Source organism: Labrus bergylta, chromosome 22 (assembly GCF_963930695.1).
Source record: "Labrus bergylta chromosome 22, fLabBer1.1, whole genome shotgun sequence".
In the NCBI taxonomy this organism is placed as follows: Eukaryota; Metazoa; Chordata; class Actinopteri; order Labriformes; family Labridae; genus Labrus; species Labrus bergylta.
The window spans coordinates 14,427,715-14,447,174 of record NC_089216.1 but is presented as its reverse complement, the minus strand read 5'-3'; the positions used below and the strand labels follow the sequence as shown (position 1 = coordinate 14,447,174).

Sequence of the window (19,460 nt, the reverse complement as noted above, 5' to 3'; positions counted from 1 at the left end):
TAACATTTTAAACTCTTAATGTATTTTTATTACAATTACAAACGGCACAGCTCCTTTCTCAATACGGGGCCCTAAAGCGCCTGCTTAAAGCGTGTTTTATAAATGTGCTGTTTTATGTCATTGTACATATTTAATTAAATATGTATTTTATGGAGTATTAAAACTTTTTTATACAGCATTTCATGTGTCTTAACATTTTCTCTCGCACAGCTGCGTTGTTTAAATGACACGTTTTGAGAAAAGGCCTCCGCGTCTTGCAGCTTTGACCCTGATGAATGATTCTGTTTACAGATTTGCTGAATGTTATATTTGGCCCGAGGAAAACAGAATCCCTGTCTGTTTGTGAGCGGGAGGGCAGAATTGAAGGATTCGGGGGTGGCAGGGCAGGAGACTTCCAGAGAGGTCCTGGGATGCTTAATCTCAGTCATGTGATTGGTTTCCCAGGGTTGTTTCTCTGCTGTTTTCACATTCAAATACATGTGACTACCACTCATACTGTAGGAATGATGCAGACACGGCTCTTAAACGGAAAGTGCAGCCTTGAGAAAATCGGCTTGTAGAGTCGGTATGAGGGAAACTAAATCACAGAAATCATTAAAGACAAACAAAAATGCCTTAAACAGTCCTACCAGCAGGTGAGAGATTGTAATTACATTCTCTCTTTCTGTCTTTTTTCTTTTTACGATTAGTCAGTAAAAATGCACAGAATGTCTCCTCTTAGTCTTTATTTACTCCTCTCCAGAAGAGTTCTGTGCTGTGGGGACAGACAATCCAGTGCTCTCTCTGTGTCGCTGTAACTCCAACAGGGACTGGACATGAAGACGCCTCAGAGGCTTCACCTCCTCAGTTACTGAAAGAAGAAAACAAAACATTTATTACTTGTACCTTTTAGAAAAAAAAAATGTAACTAGAGCAGTGGGAAGGCTCTGTCTTCTATCATTTGTTACACAGCTGAAGAGCACCACCTACTGGATTTATAAATACTTGAACATAAAATATGAACTCTTACCTTTGTCATAGTGCATCTCGTCCCGGTCCCCATACACCACATACATCTCCAGAAAATTTAGAAGCGCACCAGTGACCAGGAAGCGTTCAGGAAGGGGAAGGTTTTTGATGTAACGCATGTCCAAGGCGAAGGGGTTGGAGGGAGAGGGTACGGTGCACAGACAGACTAGTTCACTGACCACATCCCAGACACGAATACCTTTTTTTTTAGAAAAACAACAATGAAGAAACAGATAAAAACACAGAAAATTGTATGAAATATTTGTGAAAAGTTGAGTACTGTAAGTTAGAGTTTTAATCATAAGCACCTGGAGCTTTTTCCACAAGCCTAATCCACTTCTAACAGACTTTAAAGCCAAGCATCTGCATCTCGTTAAGCTCATGGAAAGTGGTGTAATTATTTAATCCGTGCAGTGAAACAATAACTTTCTCCTGTTTGGATTCCTCACATTGTTTCCGTACCTCTTGTCTGCCAGTCCCCGATGGACTTGAGTTTCATGGGTGTATCCTTTACCATCGAGTCAGTGCCTCCGATGTTGACAAGGCGCTCGTGGTTGGAGCGTATCCAGGCGTAGGGGCGGCCGTACTTGACGTAGCCAGCCAGTAAAAAGAGAGTGCAGTTCACCTCCTGATGTAGGGGTAAAGTCGAGGTTAAAGTTAGAGGCTTTCTGAAAATCTGACTCACTGTCTACAGGTTTTTCTTTCTTGTTGAAGTTCTTACCGGCACTGCTATCTCTCTTTCACTCGGGGACGCTGGAAGGAGATGCTCCTCTCTGCTGAGTTCCCTGAGGGGACAAATGATGCATTTTAGTGTCTAAAATCTGCATCAACAACAGACAACATCACACTCCTCGGAGTGAAAAGTGATGACGGCGACATAAAAAAAATGAAAAAATTGTGTAGCGGGCATCACCCACCGTGTGTGCGTCTGAGTTTTGCTGTGCGTGTGCAGGCGGGGGTCTCGAGGGCCAGCGGGCTCCCCGGGCAGGGGAGAGCTGCTGCGGCTGTCCAGGCTCGGGGAGCTGCTGCTGGGGGAGACGTCGCTGCTGTTGCGGCTGTTGGTGGACGTGAAGGAGGAGGCTCGGGACACCGCGAAACCCGGGGAGCGCCAACCCTGCAGAAAAGGGTGGAGGGGACAGTGTCATCATCTATTAACTCCTTGGGAATTTGTAATAAATGCTAAATGTGTTATCTCTAAATAAGCGTACCAGATCCTCATTAACTACCGTCAGGAGCAACTCCTCCTTCCCTCTTAGCCAAGGCTGGAAGTATTTGAAGCCCTGCAACAGAAACGAAGATCACTTGCAAGAAATAGGAAACAATCACCACTTAAAATGTGCTTGAAGTTGAATTCACTGACCTGCAACGATCCAAGCAGAGCCAGGTCACTGAGGAAGTGGTGTAGCTTCCTCCTCTGCTCCCTCTCTCTTTTCTATTTGAAGAGAAACTACATTGATTTAAAATGCAAGCAGCTAACACCATCAGCACCTTCCCTGTATCTTAGCAACGCAAAGAAACGCCCACCCCCCCCTCCTCAGCATCCCTGTTCACAACAAAGGCATCGTTCATTTACACTACAAGATGCCAAAAACAGGGACAATGTAAAGCTGCAGCATTACATCTCATGCATCAAAACAGATTGCTTCCAATCAATTAGTCAAAAAATATTGCAGCTGATTTAAAGAGCAAATGATGAAGGAGACGACTCACACTGCACATTCTGTCCCAAATTGCACTCGTCGTCTTCCCTGGCAAACATGGCGTGATACAAACTACAACATGCCGTCACTTAAAGAGCTAAACATCGTCCTGTTTCTCACGTCGTCGTTATCTTGTAAACTGCTGCAGTGACACACACACAGGACGAGGGTTTGTTGTTCTTGCTGGGTGTTGCCTTTTGCATGCTCACCAGCCAGTCTGTTGCAGTGTGAAGTTGGTTTAGTAATGGGTATTTGAAACCCCCTAGCGGCCACTTCGGTGAACTACCATAAAGCTGCAATGTGACAGCAAAAACTATACTTTGAGGATATGCTTTAAAACACATAAAGATACAGATATTAAATGTTTCAAGATGAAGCTTTAAGTAAACCACATGATTTTATTATTTTATTTTAGACCTGCTCTCATTCAAATCTAAGTCGGCAGGCTACCAACGAGAGAAACTAAGACCAAGTGAGAATCAGCCCCTTAGCCATAAACATGAAGTGTTTGCACAGGTGTTGCAGTCGTAGCCTCCAATCTTTTACTTTAAAATAATTCAACTACATCATTAAAACCAATAAATATAATATTAACTTATGTAGCCTACTAAATGTTTTGTAAATCATAGCCTACCTTTAAAACTTTGAATAAAATTTGGCACCCTATTTAAACCAGCTTTTGCTCAGCTAAGAACATTTGCCCATCTACAACTATCAAGTGGGAGGACTTTTTTTATTCAGTGTTTTTGTTGTGAAGGTAGATATTATTATTTGTCATGTTGCTGTAAGTAAGCTTGTCAGGCAACATGGTTTTTTTTGGGGGGTCCAAACAAATATAAATGAAGGGTACATTTCTGAGTATCCTATTGTCCAAGGTTGAAAAGGGAATGAGACAATACTCAGTATAAATCTAACAAACTCTTTTAAAAGTATAATTTTTTGTTTTAAGGTCTGTGTGTGCCTGAATGCACACAACATGTGTCCCCTGGTTTGTGTTACATATGGACCAATATTGGTGCTGATATTTTGTGCAAAGAGAGCCTATTTAACATATAACTTTTATCTGTTCATAAGGTATTTTGGGGGCCCAAGGCATGATTTCTCTGAGCATTGTGAGAGCTACCTGAGAGCAAGCTAGCAACCCTGGCTAAGCTAAATGTCCCTTTGCATTAGCCTTTTATTGAGGATAAATGCATGATATCAATCTTATGTTTGTGCCTGGTATGAAAATGATTTGTATATGTTTTTCAGAAGTACATTACACATAAGAAATCTGGTCATTTTTCATTGAGCTGCAAATGCAAAGTTCACAGGAGCGTCCTCCCTTCTGTTCACAAAAACATTTTAAAAATGTCTCTCGTGAAGAAATTGAGTGACTTTTAAAATGCTTTTATTACAATTATGTGGGTTTCAGTCAGCCAGAGTTGGCTTTCATTCAACAAGGCTAAAATTTCCTTAGAAATAATTCTCCTTTACATTAGAAGAAGAAAATGCATTGATGGTACATTTATTTATTGATTTTTTCACAAATGTTACTGTGCTGGTGATTGGCCTGTATAATTGAATCAGATATTCAAACACAAATAATCATGATTTTAGTGAGAGTCAACAGGGACTCCATATTGGAGCTCTAACAACATTATCGACACATCAGCGCTTGTTCACAAATTACCAAAAGGTGCAAAAAAAAAGCATTAATAAACAGTGCAGCAAAGGTTTAAATCTTTCAAAAATAACTGTCATGGTGTTTCTAAAGATCTTCATAGAAGACAAAAAGACGGCTCAGTCTAAAAGATTCTCGAGGCAAAGTGGACAAAAAAGGTCCTGATCTCTTTGGGTGAGATGCTGACAGTGAAGGCATCATCTCCATAACTCCAACACCCGTCTTCGTCTGAGAGAGAAAAAACGAAACACAAGTCATGTTAGAAAGCTATTTCACAACACGTGAAACATATTGTCATGTTTAAATCTATTAAAATGCCCATGCCCTCATTTTTTTTGGGGATCTCTTACTTGTGTCCAAGTTATCTGTAGTGTTCCACTTCCACCTCTGCAGACTCTTGATGTCCCAGGTTCCTGTTAGAGAACGCTCCTCCAGCACTTTTACTTCTCCTACCCCCTGCAAAACTTTCTGTTTACACAAGACAAAAAAAACATTGAAAAAAAGAAAGATAATGCAGAAAGCATTTCAAAATGATGAATATTGTTGCTGTAACACTTGACAATAATATGTAGAAATGAAGTTGTATTTTATGAAAAACACCTTCATGTTTATGGTGACCGGTTTTGATAGCTCAGGGTCTTCTCCCTCCTCGAAGAGATGCATGATTCTTAACAGGACTCGATTGTAGTCTGGCTCAGAGTGCAAATCTTGACCTAGAAGTTCATTATAAGTATTACGTTTTCTGTATTTCACTCACATAAATCAGCTTTGTGCGAGAGGACAGGTCTCACCTGAGTGAATGTGGCCGAGGTGAACATTGTGGTTGGAGCTGTAGTTCCATCCAGGGACACTGAAGCTGAGCAGGTGGAGGTTGGGTGGCAGGACCACTAAGCGCACAGAACCTCCTTTTGTTTTCTCCTCCTGCCAGGGCCTCTCTTAAAGTAAAACAAAAACAAAAAAAACATTACAGACTGATAAATTGGATGGCCGATAAATTGGATGGCCGATATGATAAGCCGATATCGGCCTTTTACAGATATATCTGAATTGGCGTTTATGTTTTCTAATGTGCGAATACGACATCATTTTAAAATATAGTGCAGAAATAATGCTGAGTAATGGAGTCATGTAGTTTGTGAAGTATAAATCTCGCAACACTGTAAAGTCATATGTAGCAGAGCAACACGGCTAAGCAGTCTGTGGTCAGCACTAGACTTGGTTTAAAAACTGTTGAAGTTGTATTATTATAATACATACTCTTTCATTTGGTTATTTGTTTTAGAAAATGTACTCAAGAGTTCAGATGAATAGTCATATCAGCGTACAATCCACACAGAAAAGGTCTGTTTTCATTCCCGCTCAAGAATTCAAAGCTATCAGGTTGCTAGGTAAGATCAGAGTTTGTATTAAGCACCCCCACTGTGTTGTGTTAAGCAGCCCTGAAAACGTTTGATTTACGTGGTTGGTCTATTGGCATGACGACAGGTCTGTGCTGCAGCTCTATCGCCTCCCTGTGGTAGAGCTTGGTAGTGGTACTGATGGAGCCCAGCATCAACCACAGAGTGGGCCTCACGACCGAGCTGTCGTTTAGCGTCAGGTTGTAGCCGAGGTTCCAGGGTAAGTTGTTCCAAAGACGGCGATGGAGCATAACCTGGGTGGAAAAACACATGATGAAAACATTGCTTCTGGTGTGATTCAGCATCTTTAGATATTTCGCTTTACCTCTAGTTCTCCGTTAGCTTGGCTTGACACGCCATGAGCTCTGTCACTAACCAGAACCAGTCTGCTGAGGCGGTCCTCAATGTAGGCAGCCCGAACCATGGGGAAGTAGTTCTGCAACAAGCACATCATGTCACCGACATGTTGAGTAAACACCAGGTCAACTTTAATGGATTTGAATCTCAAACATTGATTCAAACTCTTACTCTCGCTAAAGTGTTATTCGTGAACTTCCTGTATGTTCTCTTCATCATCTGGTAGCCGTTGTCATCCGTGTACAGAGTCCTGTTGTTCTGCAAGGAGGAGCCGGTTCGGAGGACGACCTCAGTGTTGAGATGGAGGGGACCCAGAGAGTACGTCTGCTCCAGCCTGTGACACCGAGGCCTGCTCCCAAAGCATTCTGGGACACGGGTGGTGATGGAGTAAGCGTAGTCTTTATCGTTTTTCTCTCTGGAAGGAAGGTTGCAACAGTTGAGTTTTAATGTCAAAATATGTATTCAAAAGATAGACAGATAAAAACAAATGTTAGCCACCTGTAGAAGTGTTGCCTGATTTCTGTCACGACCTTCCCGGGGACGATCTCCATTTCGACGGCCTTGTACGCCCGCACAGCTGAACCGTTCGCACTGAAGATGTAGTTATCAGAGATGGGTCCTGCTTTTACATCTCCGTTAGCGTGGTACTCCCAGAAGTCCTGCGTCATCCTGACTGTCGTCTTTTCTGGACTGCCCAAGAATGAAGTAAAGAGTGGAAAGTTAGAGAGCCAAAGAGGGAAGAGCCACAAAGGGGGAACGACTAGAATTTACAAGAACAAGATGCCAGTTGGGCTCAAATAGAAGATTTCTAATCTTTTCATTCGTTTGATTTGTTGTTGATCTTTTCATAGTTATGGTTTCTGAATATAGAAAAGAAAATGAAAGTTAGCTAGTTAGTAAGTTTAATAGGCTAAGATAATTTACTGCCAAAAAAAGAAGGAAGAAAAACAGCAGAATTTCAAACTTGATAGAATACATTTTTGATTGAACATAGCTTTTATGCTAAATTTATATTAATTTACTTTCTCTCAATTCAATTCAATTAAATGACTAATAATCAGCTCTAGATTCATCTTATAACTCAGAATTAAAGTGTCATGTTCATCAAAATATCTCATATGAATAAAAAGCATTACAGTGTGTTACCAGGAGTGTTGCAGGTAGAATAAGCTCAATAATGTTTCCATCTTCAGAAACGTAACATAATTAGTAAAAGTCTGATTAACTTACAGATAGGTTGTGCTGTAGAGAAGATTTGTATCCTGGTCAAACATGAGCTTGTAACAATCACTCAGAACAGGGAGGAGTCTTCTCCCGGTTTGCGTCGAGCTGGGGGTGAATCGTCTCTCGAACTGGACCGCTTCAGCCTCGTACGTCCAGTCGCACTCCAGCCGCCTCCCGGAGCATTTCTTCTCCGAGAACTTAATCAGGTATTTCCTGTGCTGAAGGCCTCCCAGTTCAACCACGATGAAAAGATCATAGGTCACGTTGGACTCTGCCGACCTCTGGATCTAAAACAGAGATGTGTAGAATAGATTTTGAAATGCGTAACAAATGATTTTTGAATTAATATTTATAATTATCTGTCACCTAATCATTGATTAATTAAAAATAATACATTTTAGTATGAAAGACACATCAACTGTAAACTGCCTGCACAACAAAGTAAGATATATTTCACATATTTCAAACTGCTATTTGAATTAATGGGTGATAAACCACACTCTTGCTTATTTTAATACAGGCAGTGATACTATTAGTATAACCTTTCTTGGACTGGTAAGAGCAGCAGCTAGCCTAATGCTCATCTTTAGTTTAAATGCTCTAACTTTAGGCTAGCAGTAAAAAGACATTGCTGTAAATCTGTCAAAGTGACAGTGTTACTGTTGAGTAGCTAAACCTCGAGTCCGAGTCTGAGTCTTGACTCCTAAGTGTTCAAGTCAATGTCAAAAAAGAATCGGAGTCAAGCCTTCAGTACCTGCTCTCGCATGTGCTGCAATATCTTTGAAAGCAAAATGCACGACTTGCAGTGTCTCTTTAGGCATTCTGTCAGGAACTATTGCTGAACAAGACGGAATGAGCATGCAGAAAAACAGATGTGCCAGTCCTTTACTCGAAAAGAGAGTAAATTATTCGGAAACAGCCCAAGTCCTACTCTCCATCTTCCAGAAGAAGTCAATGCTCAAGTCTTAAACTCGAGAACGACAACACTGCAGATTGAGACGAGCTATCATATCGTTAAAAATGTGTTCCTTTAATTTTATTGTTAAAACAACAGAAAGTGCAGTACCTGTGCAGGCACAGGATGTCCTTCATCATCAAAGACAGCAGCTGAGGGGAAAGTTGCATTGACGTTGATAATAGTGGTGATGTTCCACGCTAACGGGTTGTAAACGATGACGTGTTGCTCCAACGTCTGATGACCACCTGTCATGAAGAGATACATTTAAAAACGAATATCAACATTTTTAGAACTAATAACTATGAAAAAATAAAAAGGATTTGACATGTGTTTTAAATTCTTAGTTTGACACATGTCACATCTGTTGGGTAGGGTTTATAACTATACAGCAGCCTGTCAGCGGTGGGAGCTCCAAATGTTTTGGCTTCACTCTCAGGAGACTTTTTCCATGTCCATTTTAATATACAGTCAATGGTATAATGCAAAACACAGGAGGTAATTAGCCTACTTAGCCAAGCCTTTGAAGAAATGGTAGATTGTTTAATCCCTGTAAAAAATAAAAACAAAAATTAAGTCATGATTTTGAATTTTAGCTGCAGAATCTACACCTTTTTTGTGGTTACGGCTGCCAAGGATGCTGGGTGAGTTGAGGTTGTGAGGCAGCAGGAAGAGTGCAGCTAGAAGCTCCTCGACCCCCATCATGGCCTGCATGAGATGCTGCAGGTACATGTTTTCCACTTTGGGAGACTCGGTGCCAGTGATGCCATCATGGTGCTGGACCTAAAAAAAACAAAAAAACCATGTACAACAGCGTGAAACATTTTGTGTTTAGAATAAAGCAAAATGTTAAGTATAGATTCCTGATAAGATACGTCAGGTAAAGGTGTTAAATATGTTATTTGTTTTACCTCTGAGACAGCCCAGCGAAGTGCTCTAAGTTTGTCTAGGGCCCAGTCTTTAGCCACAGGTCCATCAGGGAAGCTGATTCTGTACCGGGTGAAGAGAGTCTCTGCTGCGTGAAGCTGGGAACTGGCCTGTCTTGCCACTCCTTTTAGGATGTTTCTGGAGGCGTAAAACCCTGTCCATGCCTGGTACGGCTCTGGGAGAAGAAAATAAAACACAGGAGAAAATGTAAACAAGAAAACTGACAATGCCTTGTTCATATGTGTTGTATTTGTTTTGTTTTTTTAGGGATTCATACCAGTGGAATACGGTAGAAAATCTTCACTCCCACGGAGGTCCCAGACCTGATTTGATTGGTAGATGGCTTTGAAGTACTCACTCAGAGTGGCATACTGCACCGTCACACCTAACTCTTTACTGTTCTGGTTGATATATTTCATTAGAGGGTCCATGTTGTTGAACTGGACGGATGAGTTGTAGAACTGCTTGTCACAGCCCTGAAACAAAAGCAGCACAGAGGTGACGAGTGACACTGACGCGCCGTAACTTACTCTGATTTGTGTAAATATTTCTTGTACTTATTTCTTGATATCTTACTCACATTCCTATTCTAATTGATTAATATATTTTTTTTTTAGGATTATGATTTATTAATTACATACTTTCCATCAAAAAGTCATACTTACAAGTTTTTACAAACCAGAATAACCTTTAAATGAGTTTACACTTTTCAAGAGTGAAATCAGGATCACATGAGATATTTACATTTATATCCCAAGACACAGACAAGATTGATTAATATTGTATCACTATATTTCTACTGCTATATTTTATATTTTGGAGCAACTGTAACGATCACATTTCCCTCTGGGATTAATAAAGTATTTCTGATTCTGATTCAATGTGAAACCTCACACTGGAACAACCAATATTACACCTTAGAGTACACTCAGTTTACTGCACATTGCACAAGTTTACAGAACTCTGGATTAATAACTCTGAAGCTAACTATTCAAAAGTACACTCAGTTTACTGCACATTGCACATACTGCACAAGTTTACTTTTTCTTTAAATTTTATTTTATTTTATTTACCATTTTGTACCTTTTGCACAATTTAGAATGTATTACTGTAAATATTATTTATCTTATTTTTACCTCATTTTTATTTGATCTATTTTACCTTATCTTATTTTACCTTATTTTGATTGTATTGCACCACGGGACGGAGACAAACGCAATTTCGATTCCACTGTATGTCTGGCATATTTTGAAATTGACAATAAAGTTGACTTTGACTTTGACTTTGACTTAGAGGATGCACTGTGGACGCACAAAGGCATAATGATGGCGGACCTCATTACTGAAATATGCAGAATCTTCATCTGTAAGCATCTTCTCACAACGTTAAACTAGCTCTACTTTGAAAAGGAGCGTCTTCTGAATTAAGATAGAAAGTTAATTGCTGGACCACTGGTACAAAACTTATTGGATTTGATATTTAAGAAAATGATTTCTGTCTGCTCACCCAAGGCCAGAGCACATGCTTGGTCCTGAACCACGCCGCTCTCTCTTTGATGTTCTCCACCATGGTCTTGGCGTAGGCGTGTACGGTGTCCTTGGTTACAGGCAGGCTCATGTTGGGGTACGCTCCGTTTTTAGGAGGATCAGGAAACAAGGCGACCCCATTCCAGTAGAAACCAGAGCTGAAACGTAGATGTTCTGCTTGTCTTATTGAGCAACACTCATTTCTACCAAGAGCGCCCAGAACACAAACTTCAACGGCCTGAAGATGAGGCACATACACATACGCTGATTCTGACTCACAGCAGAAAGAGAGAAAAGTGCTCCCAGTGGAGGTACCTGCACGGCTATTTATCATTTTAAAATACATGATAGCAATATGTATCTTTGTATGCTTACAGGAAATGTGTAAATGGGATAATCACTATCATTATTTTATGTTGGATAGCTTTGATTAGTTTGTTTTATTTGCACATAATATTCTTTTTACTTATGTATTTATTTCTATTGTTGCAATATTTATGTATTGTTCCGTATTTATGTACTTTGGTATATGTTTAATTAAGAATATATTTTTACACACGTGTTTCATTTGACCTCTTATTTTTTTTAATTGACTGAATATTGTTTCCTTTTCTTGTTGTTGTTAACATGTGGGTGAATACCTAGATGTAAAATACGCCGACCTGCCATGTTGGAGGTCTTGGAAGAAAACAACAGCAGTCCTGTTGAAGCAGAAAAAGAGAACCTGACGTGGACTAATAAAGTGTTTCACATGGTCTACCTGTTGGAGAACGGCAGGTGTGATGGGGTGCAATAGCTAAACTGGTCCATAGTGTGAGTGAAGATCTGCTGCTTCTCTTTAAGAGAGGGAGAGCCTCTCCAAACAAACTGTAGATTCTGGACAAAATGACAGAAACACAACATGTTCTCATTTTAAGGCTGGATGTGAAGATAAAAGTGTGTAATGAAACTCTTTTTTTTTTTAGGGTTGTCATCTTATACCTTGCTTTTCTGCATCGAGTCTTTGAGGTCATAGTCAATGCGGGAGATGAGGTGGGCGTTGAACCCAGCCAGGGCGAAGAGGACCGGGGTGGTGGCTGAAGCTCCGAATGGATCCACGTGCCAGGAAAACTGAGGACGCACCCCGAATGTTTCATACAGGAAACCGTGTCCCTCTAAAAACAGCACAGAAGAAAATGAAACAGGCGACATACAACCCCCCCCCCACCCCGACTACAAAACTATTCTCTCAAAGTGAAATGTGCAAGCGCAGGAAAGTGTGTGTTTGTACCTGTCATCTGTAGTATCTCATCGTTTAGGTCAGTTACAGCCTCGTCATGCATCACTTGTCCCCCGATGATGAACTCAAGTCGACCCTCTCTGACAAGCTGTCGCACCTGGATAAATGGAGACCACTTTACTGGGTTTTCTTTCTTTTTTTTTTTTTTCTTTTTTTTTTTTTGTGATGCCAGTGCAGTTTATTGGCCTATCATGTGTCTCTTACTTGTTTCTTATGGGACTCTGTGGCCACAGTGTCCCACCAAAGTCGAAAGAACTCCTGCTCCACAGCGATGAACCTGCGCTCTGGAGCCTTTGACAGCTCCTCAGTCACTGTGGTGTAAACATTAGCAGCATAGGCGTGCATGCTCTCCTGTTGGAAAGAGACACATGTGGGAACCATAGACTGTAGATGGTGACGTCATGAATACAACTTTAACTCATACACATATGGGTAACACTGGTGTGTGTTTAAAAAAAAAAAAAAAGAACAAAAATAGCACACCATATGATTTACAAGTTAAATCCTAATGAAGGAACAAGGTGCCATAGATCTACCTGGATAGTGTACACCCAGCCAACATCCATGTGACTGTGAGGGATCACAAATGTTTGAATGGGCTCGTTTTCTCCACAAGAGAAGAAGAAACAGAGTAAAGACACGACCCGGGCCAAAAACGTCATCTTTTTAAAAAACCCTTAAAGGCGACTAAGCAACTTGTCAGGTCATCTCTCAAACTTCCTTATTATTGTTGTTGTTGTGCCGCAGCATGTGACGACGACTCACGTGTCTCGACTACGGAAGCCCTGAAACGCCAAGCGAACCCTGACGCCGCTTTTTGTGTACGCATGTTTTTTTTTTTAAGCATAGGCGACCTTTAAACCGGAAGCTCTACACGTAAACACTGCTCGTTTGGAGGTGAGAGTGGCGCTTTCAAAACCCAAACTTCAAAAATGTCAAAAAATCAGAAAATAGCCTTGATATTTGGAGGGTTTGTTACGGCTATAGCTGCTGCGTTTTACCCGATATTCTTCTACCCTCTCACGCATAACAACGAATACAGTAAGTGACCTCAATGTGAATGTTTCTTTTACACAATGACACAGTTTACTATGTGTTTTCATACCACCTGCATATGAAGATTAACTAAACACCTCGTCATTGTTGAAGTAAGGTTGTAGTTTAGCTAGACACATTTAAACACACGTAAATAATTCCACTTTCCAAATCCAAGCTTCGTGTAAGTAGTTTTTTTTTTTAGTTGCAGGTTTTCTGAACTTTTATGTTGAAGCTGGAAAGCTGCAGTCAGGACAGACAGTGGACTGAGGATGAACCTCTTCTGACAGTGCAGACTGAAGTGTACGTCTTTTAAAAATGACAAGCTTGTTGTTCTGTCTTTGTTAGGACAAGTCCAGAAGATGAACCGCACAGGAATCAAGCAGGCAGATGTTCAACCTGTGGGTAAGAAGAGCACAAAAGCAAGCATGTTCATGGGTAACCACACCTGGTGAAAGGTTCAACTTTTGTGACAGTTAAATAAATAAAAACCTTATTTCCAGACAGTGAGGATGCATTAGACCTTCTGTGATGGTCTGTTTGTGTTTATTCCTCAAGAGTTCACGTTCATCTTTTTATATATCGATCCTCAATTCAGCAGGCCAGTTGCACTCTCCTTTTTGTTGATTGTTTAGCATAGTATTACAACCATAGCGTATAACTCGACTGCCATTTCCATCTAATTAAACACAAATATGTACTGAGCTTACATTTGAAAGCAGCCTCTACGTTTGAAATCCCTCTGAGATAGTGCTTAGTGTGTCATGAAGTGAAATTGTAGTTCAGTTGCACAACAGAGGCGCAATAGAAGTCAGCGAGTCGTCAAAGCCAATGAAAGAAAAAAGAAAAATTGTAGCATTGTACTGGTTTCCGCTTCATGTATGTTAGAATGCATCGATTTTCTTTGTCAGTAAAAATAGTTTTAAAGACCAGAGACTTTTGGCTTTTGTATTTTTGGTTAGCCAGTGCAAAAAAAAAAAAGCAAAAAAAAAAGTGTTTTTTTTTTTCTAGAGCCCGATATTCAGAGATTCTAGAGTACTTTGAGTTTTCTGTTGTATCTTTCATCACTACACTGATTTACACAAGTATGCCAATATTAGCATATCAAGTGAGATGTGCGCCTATGTTTGCAGATTTATCCTCCAGTCCAATAGCATTTCCTTTGAGTATCATGGTGTTATCTTAGCAGTTCTCTTTGTGGCTGAAGCGTGATGACGCTTGTCGTAATCCACACAGCAGAGTGTCAAACGCTGCTGCACGTACAGAACATGCACAGTTACTTTCCAGTTGTGTTGATGAATGCATTTGAGGGATCAACCGGTATATGTGTATGTCTATATCTACGAATCGAGGATAGATCTAAGAAAGATATCGACAAATATATCGGTATCTGATGGTTTTTCCCCCTAATATCGATATCTGTATCGGGACCCAAAAATCCCATATCGGTCGCATCCTATTCCCCCCCCCCCCACAGATTTCTTGAAAATTGATTGAGCTTTTCACAATATTTGAAATGTTATGAACCACAATAACAACAAAAAAGTTAATATACTACTACAGTACCTTTAAAAGAAGTGTAATGTTGGCGTGTCATACTTGCTGAAATGTTTATATCATGTTCATTTGTTTATTTCTGTAGGTGTAAAGACGTGGTCAGATCCATTCAAACCTGCCGACAAATGACGTTCCAGTGACTGTTTGAGCCTTCACTGATTCCACAAAGGGATGCTGATGAAGACTATGAGGAGAGAATGCCGGTCATTTGTGTGTGTGTGTGTGTGAGTGAAGCTTGAATGTGTTTTTGTTGTTGTTGATTTTTTCTGAAATGAGTCCTTTAAATACTATAAATAAAAACTGAAAGCTCTTATAACTTAACCATGATTCTTTAAGTGACTTGGGTGATTTATTCTCATCTGAGAGAGAAAATGAATCTGAGAAAATGTCTGATGGCCTTTTCTGCCATAAAACCGCTTGTCGGTTCTCTTTTGTCCACAAGGGGGAGCTCCTCACCTTTCTGTTAGGACCAAAAAAAAGGCCCTGAGTGTGTTAGTTTTGTTTGTGCATTTTAGATATTTTGGAAAAACTTTCGTATTTCCAAAACCCTTCCTCTGGTATGCAGCCTGTGGGAAATTATAATAAAATACAGTGGTTTGTTTATCCATCCATATTCACAAGAATCTGTTTTGACATTTTATTTTGATTTAGCTGGTATGAGAGACTTAAAAACGGTTCAGCAGATGAGGGACAATGTCCAGTAATGTGCGGTGTCCTCTTCCAAAATGGAAACAGTGGAGACGGAGTTATTCCAGGACACATCACTCTGTATTATCATCTCCCCGTCACAGACACAGGCTTTAATTGTTGCCCGGCTCTTTAAATGGCATGTGACTCTTTTTGTGATTTGCCCATAGGCCGAGCTCGGCAATTCTTTGAAAAAAAAAAATCGACTCAATGTGATCCAGACTCCCCTTAGGAGTCTATGGGTGCTGTAAAGCTTTTTTTTCCTCCCTGTACTTTTGCGGTCTCCTGACATTGACCAGTATCCTTTTTTGCAGAGTTCGGTCCATCAGAGTCCAGTTTGGAGGAAAGATAGATTAAGAAAGAGCTAAAGCATGTGTTTATTGTCCTTCAGAGATGGTGCATTTTACAAGTTACTCTTAAATGTCTCTGCCCCTGATCTAGCCTGTGCTTTCAAACTTTTCGGAGCATTGGTGAGGCTCGCTGCCAACAAAACCAATCGCACGGGCCAGCAACGGCCACTCTCCTTCTCAACCCCCCAATCAACAATCCCCATTGTTTATGAGAGGTTGTTATTGTTGGGCCGCATTCAGAAACAAGAGAAAACTCAAGAGCCCGGCTGTGCTAGAGGGATCCAAAGTAAAGAGAGAAAAAGGGGTGGGAGGGGGGTGTGGGGGTGTAGGGTGGGGGGGGGGGGGGGGCTGAAGGGGAGAAGAAAAAAAAAAAAAGAAAAGAAAATTCCTCTCATTCCCTGCTGGTGTTTTCCAGATTCCTCAAGCTGCGACTTCTCGGCAGTGTGAGTGAAGTAAGCGAAGCAGAGGGGAAATTGAAGTGAGCGAAGAGAGGAAGAGAAGCACATTCTTGAGGGGACGCGTCACCTACACACAGAAGAGAGAGAGAGAGAGAGAGAGAGAGAGAGAGAGACACTCAATCTCTGCTTGTTTGCCTGGCAAAGTATGCAGCAGGTTGTGCAGCATGGCCCTCAGTTTTTATGTTTGAATCACTGTGACGTCCCAAGCTTTTACTGTTCTGGGCTGTCTAGCCGCATTAACTGTAGCTGCATGTATGTAGATAGACACCCTTCACTATAAAACCTTCAATAGGGTCACATCGCTCTATTAACCAACATCAGCTCAACAATGTCGCCTCTGAAGGACTTTTACGATCCAACCATTAACCTATCACACAAATCTCTCCAAGCTGTTGAGACTTCTTTTTTTTTGGAGAGTTGTGGCACATCGTCAATCCAGGCGTGTGTTCAGGGTGCAAAGGTTGCTACCTCATTTCCATGGGAACAAGGGTTGACAGACAGGTCACGGAGTTGGAGTATCAGCAGAGAGCATTCGGGAAGGGGTGGGATGAGCAGAGCAAACGCCTATTCCCTCAAATGTCAGTGTGGTATATGCTAACAAAACAACATGAACAAAAAAAAAAAAAAAAACTTTCAAGAGCTCTAAAGAGTCTTCATGATGACACGTGCTGTAATTAAAGGCAGGACTGTGGCTTCATTTCTATTTCGAGAAGTGTGACAGTGAAGGGGGAATTCTTGTTCTTTTTTCAATGTTAATGTCAGTACACAGTTAATTAATGAGCTGCACGCTCACATGGAAACATCAAACCAGAAATAACGGATGCAGCACATGTTTTGGTTACACATTAGCCGATTCCAAAAAATCAAATCAAACCAGACCATCTTCTCTGCCTGACTTGTGCAGAGTTACATTCATGGCGATCAAAGTCGACAAAAACATCGATTACACCCAACAGAAATGTCCCTAGCAGCTGATAAAGGCATGACAACAAAACGTGTGTGTGTGTGTGTGTGTGTGTGTGTGTGTGTGTGTGTGTGTGTGTTGGGGGGGGTGATGGTCATACATTTCATATAATGGCATCACTCCTAATTTAATTCTGTTTCAAAACCAGTTTAAATCTCCCCACAGGGGCTTTACAGTCCTAATTGTTTCTTTGGTGTCTGTTCTGTGTTTCTAATCAGTGTCATCTAACAGCAACAGTCTGAACAGTTCATAAAAGCATTCTTGGTCGTAAGAAGAGGAACATTGTATCACCAACCTCTGGAACTAACAAACTTCCACTCGTACTAACAGAATTAGCATTTGAGCTTCTGTTAGCGTGAGAAAAAAAATAATGGGAAAAAATATCCGACTTAAAACAAGCAAAAGAAACTGGATATAATAACAATGAGACAGAACCAGAAATCAGCTAACTACTTTACCTCCAGTATAACTAAGCTCACCTGACTGAAGTGACTTAGCTGTAGCCTCAGACACAAAGAGGGAGCATACTGCAGTCAAGCTGACTTCCTCCAACAAAAGACTTTCTTTTAAATCTACGCTTAAACCTGACCAATGCTGACTCGAGCGACATTACTGAAGGCATTACATTTTGCAAAGCTCACTCTGGACCCTGTGAAGGCTTTAGAAGTGTTTACACAGTGTGTTTGGATGAATCTCTAAATCAAAGGAGTTCGAAAACACCAACATCTTCATTCTTCATCAGGATGACGCATTATATTGACAGTTCATTGTGTGCAGCTCTGTGAAACGATGACTACATTTCACCAAAGATGCAGCCAAAAATGAAAAAACAAAATCAAAGAATGTCACAGTTTGTCTCTTTAAAACAAATTCATCACTCAAGGGCAAACACACACACACACAAGCAAAAGTCTATATCTCAAACTCTCTGCTCAGCCTTGTAAAACAATGCACCGGAGTGCTGTCCACATTCTTGGGTCAGCATGCTCAAAGCTGTGGAAACAGATAGTATAAGTCTGAAGCAATGTCCAGGAAAAAAAAAGGCACAGGAGTGTGTGTTTGTGTGTGTGTGTCATTCAGGAACGAAAAAAAAAACGTTCATAAGAGGAACTCAGTATCCCCTGGAGCCTGAACTGTGGTTGTGGAACTTACTGGAACTCCAAACATCGTGTGTGTGCTGTTGTATTATGTTCATGTTTGCCTGAAGCGGGACCACAAATAGATAATTATGGTTTGTTTTAGGTTGCATCTCTGTTGCCCAGTCGTGAAGGCATTGCAGTTCATTGCTGTGGTGTGTCAGTTCGTAGTTAGAGCTGTGTGTGTATGCATATAGAAACAATGCTAAACAGTAGATGATGTCTTGATGGTGTATATGTACTTTGCTTCTTCTTAGATATCATTTTCAGTCGTAATCAAGAGGTAGAGATATTTAACCCACCCAGCCATGCCCGTGATTCAGCTGTGTTTCACATGGCATGGTATTCGGTTTTTGCATCTTAAAATCACATTTTAGCCGATCTTATTTCAAACGTAAACCTTTTAATCAAGAGTTAAAATTTCTTAAAATCTTTTTTTTTTTTTTTCAAGATTTAAAATGCTAGTTTATGCTATTCTTGTTTTTGATGAAAGTGAAAACTTCCACGTGCTGACAAACTTTTTTTTTTTTTTTTTTTACGTTGGCATGTTAGGATGTTCTAACCATGCTAAAAGATACAGATAGTCATCAGTCTAAGGATGACAGCATAGGTCTCTTAGTGGCTCAATCAGGTTTTAGTCATGATAAAATCAAAGCACGATATGGTCTTCATTATAGCGTACGTTTGTCTCTTGGTTGAAGAATTGGCCCACACCTTTGCTCAACTATGAAATTACCTAAACAACTTTTGGATGGGACGCTGGTGGCCCCCCATGTATGGAGGCTGTGGTCCTTCAGGCGGGCGGCCCGGGTTTGAATCCGGCCTGTGGCTCCTTTCCCGCATCTCATTCCCAACTCTCTCTCTCTCCTTGATTTCCGGCTCTATCCACTGTCCTATCTCTCCAATGAAGGTACAAAAAGCCCCAAAATAAATCTAAAAAACTAAAATCTTTTGGATGGGTTGCTACAGAATCTTAAACTGACTTGGTCTGCCCTTAATAGATCTGTTGTTCCATTAACCTTCAAGGTCCTCAGCGTTTGAATTCCAACATCTACCTAGTGTTTTAGAGGAAACTTCTGTGAAGTATCCTGATGGCCTCGGTGATCCTGTTAGCTTTGATTTACGGCAACGAGGTTAACATTTGTGTTATTTTGTGAAAAATGTCTAAAAATGTACAATGGATAACCATTAAATTTGGTAAACATATTAATCTTCCATTGGCGATCCCTTAACTTTT

The 19,460-nt window shown here is 40.6% G+C and overlaps 3 protein-coding genes across 3 annotated transcripts; 1 reads left to right on the top strand and 2 right to left on the bottom strand.

The window, feature by feature from the left end:
• Positions 1-710: 710 nt before the first annotated feature.
• si:dkey-19b23.7 (uncharacterized) lies at positions 711-2,925 on the bottom strand. Its single transcript, XM_020629246.3, has 8 exons — positions 2,719-2,925; positions 2,369-2,440; positions 2,217-2,288; positions 1,926-2,122; positions 1,730-1,793; positions 1,471-1,636; positions 1,010-1,207; positions 711-850 (listed from the first exon to the last, which is right to left on the bottom strand). Exons 1-8 carry the CDS (start codon positions 2,725-2,727, stop codon positions 729-731), a joined length of 900 nt encoding a protein of 299 aa, XP_020484902.2. The 5' UTR covers positions 2,728-2,925; the 3' UTR covers positions 711-728.
• Positions 2,926-4,081: 1,156 nt separating this feature from the next.
• man2b2 (mannosidase, alpha, class 2B, member 2) lies at positions 4,082-12,809 on the bottom strand. The gene is made up of 19 exons (XM_065950270.1): positions 12,573-12,809; positions 12,241-12,387; positions 12,028-12,133; positions 11,739-11,911; positions 11,518-11,633; positions 10,738-10,915; positions 9,509-9,707; positions 9,216-9,406; positions 8,916-9,087; positions 8,416-8,552; positions 7,356-7,636; positions 6,624-6,815; positions 6,297-6,540; positions 6,094-6,204; positions 5,830-6,022; positions 5,163-5,306; positions 4,972-5,084; positions 4,722-4,839; positions 4,082-4,599 (listed from the first exon to the last, which is right to left on the bottom strand). Exons 1-19 carry the CDS (start codon positions 12,696-12,698, stop codon positions 4,496-4,498), a joined length of 3,045 nt encoding a protein of 1,014 aa, XP_065806342.1. The 5' UTR covers positions 12,699-12,809; the 3' UTR covers positions 4,082-4,495.
• Positions 12,810-12,882: 73 nt separating this feature from the next.
• smim20 (small integral membrane protein 20) lies at positions 12,883-14,955 on the top strand. The gene is made up of 3 exons (XM_020629243.3): positions 12,883-13,077; positions 13,420-13,476; positions 14,714-14,955. Exons 1-3 carry the CDS (start codon positions 12,969-12,971, stop codon positions 14,755-14,757), a joined length of 210 nt encoding a protein of 69 aa, XP_020484899.1. The 5' UTR covers positions 12,883-12,968; the 3' UTR covers positions 14,758-14,955.
• Positions 14,956-19,460: the final 4,505 nt, after the last annotated feature.

Excerpts from the sequence above, each read along its gene's own strand:
- si:dkey-19b23.7 (XM_020629246.3), bottom strand. Across the intron at positions 2,289-2,368 it reads CTCTGCTTGGATCGTTGCAG|GGCTTCAAATACTTCCAGCC; the intron begins GTCAGTGAATTC and ends TTTCTGTTGCAG. Across the intron at positions 1,637-1,729 it reads AAAGAGAGATAGCAGTGCCG|GAGGTGAACTGCACTCTCTT; the intron begins GTAAGAACTTCA and ends CCCCTACATCAG.
- man2b2 (XM_065950270.1), bottom strand. The coding sequence starts at position 12,698 with ATGACGTTTTTGGCCCGGGTCGTGTCTTTACTCTGTTTCTTCTTCTCT. Across the intron at positions 10,916-11,517 it reads CACCTGCCGTTCTCCAACAG|CTCTGGTTTCTACTGGAATG; the intron begins GTAGACCATGTG and ends TCTACGTTTCAG. Across the intron at positions 5,085-5,162 it reads CCTCGGCCACATTCACTCAG|GTCAAGATTTGCACTCTGAG; the intron begins GTGAGACCTGTC and ends ATGAACTTCTAG.
- smim20 (XM_020629243.3), top strand. The coding sequence starts at position 12,969 with ATGTCAAAAAATCAGAAAATAGCCTTGATATTTGGAGGGTTTGTTACG. Across the intron at positions 13,078-13,419 it reads CACGCATAACAACGAATACA|GACAAGTCCAGAAGATGAAC; the intron begins GTAAGTGACCTC and ends TGTCTTTGTTAG. Across the intron at positions 13,477-14,713 it reads GGCAGATGTTCAACCTGTGG|GTGTAAAGACGTGGTCAGAT; the intron begins GTAAGAAGAGCA and ends TTATTTCTGTAG.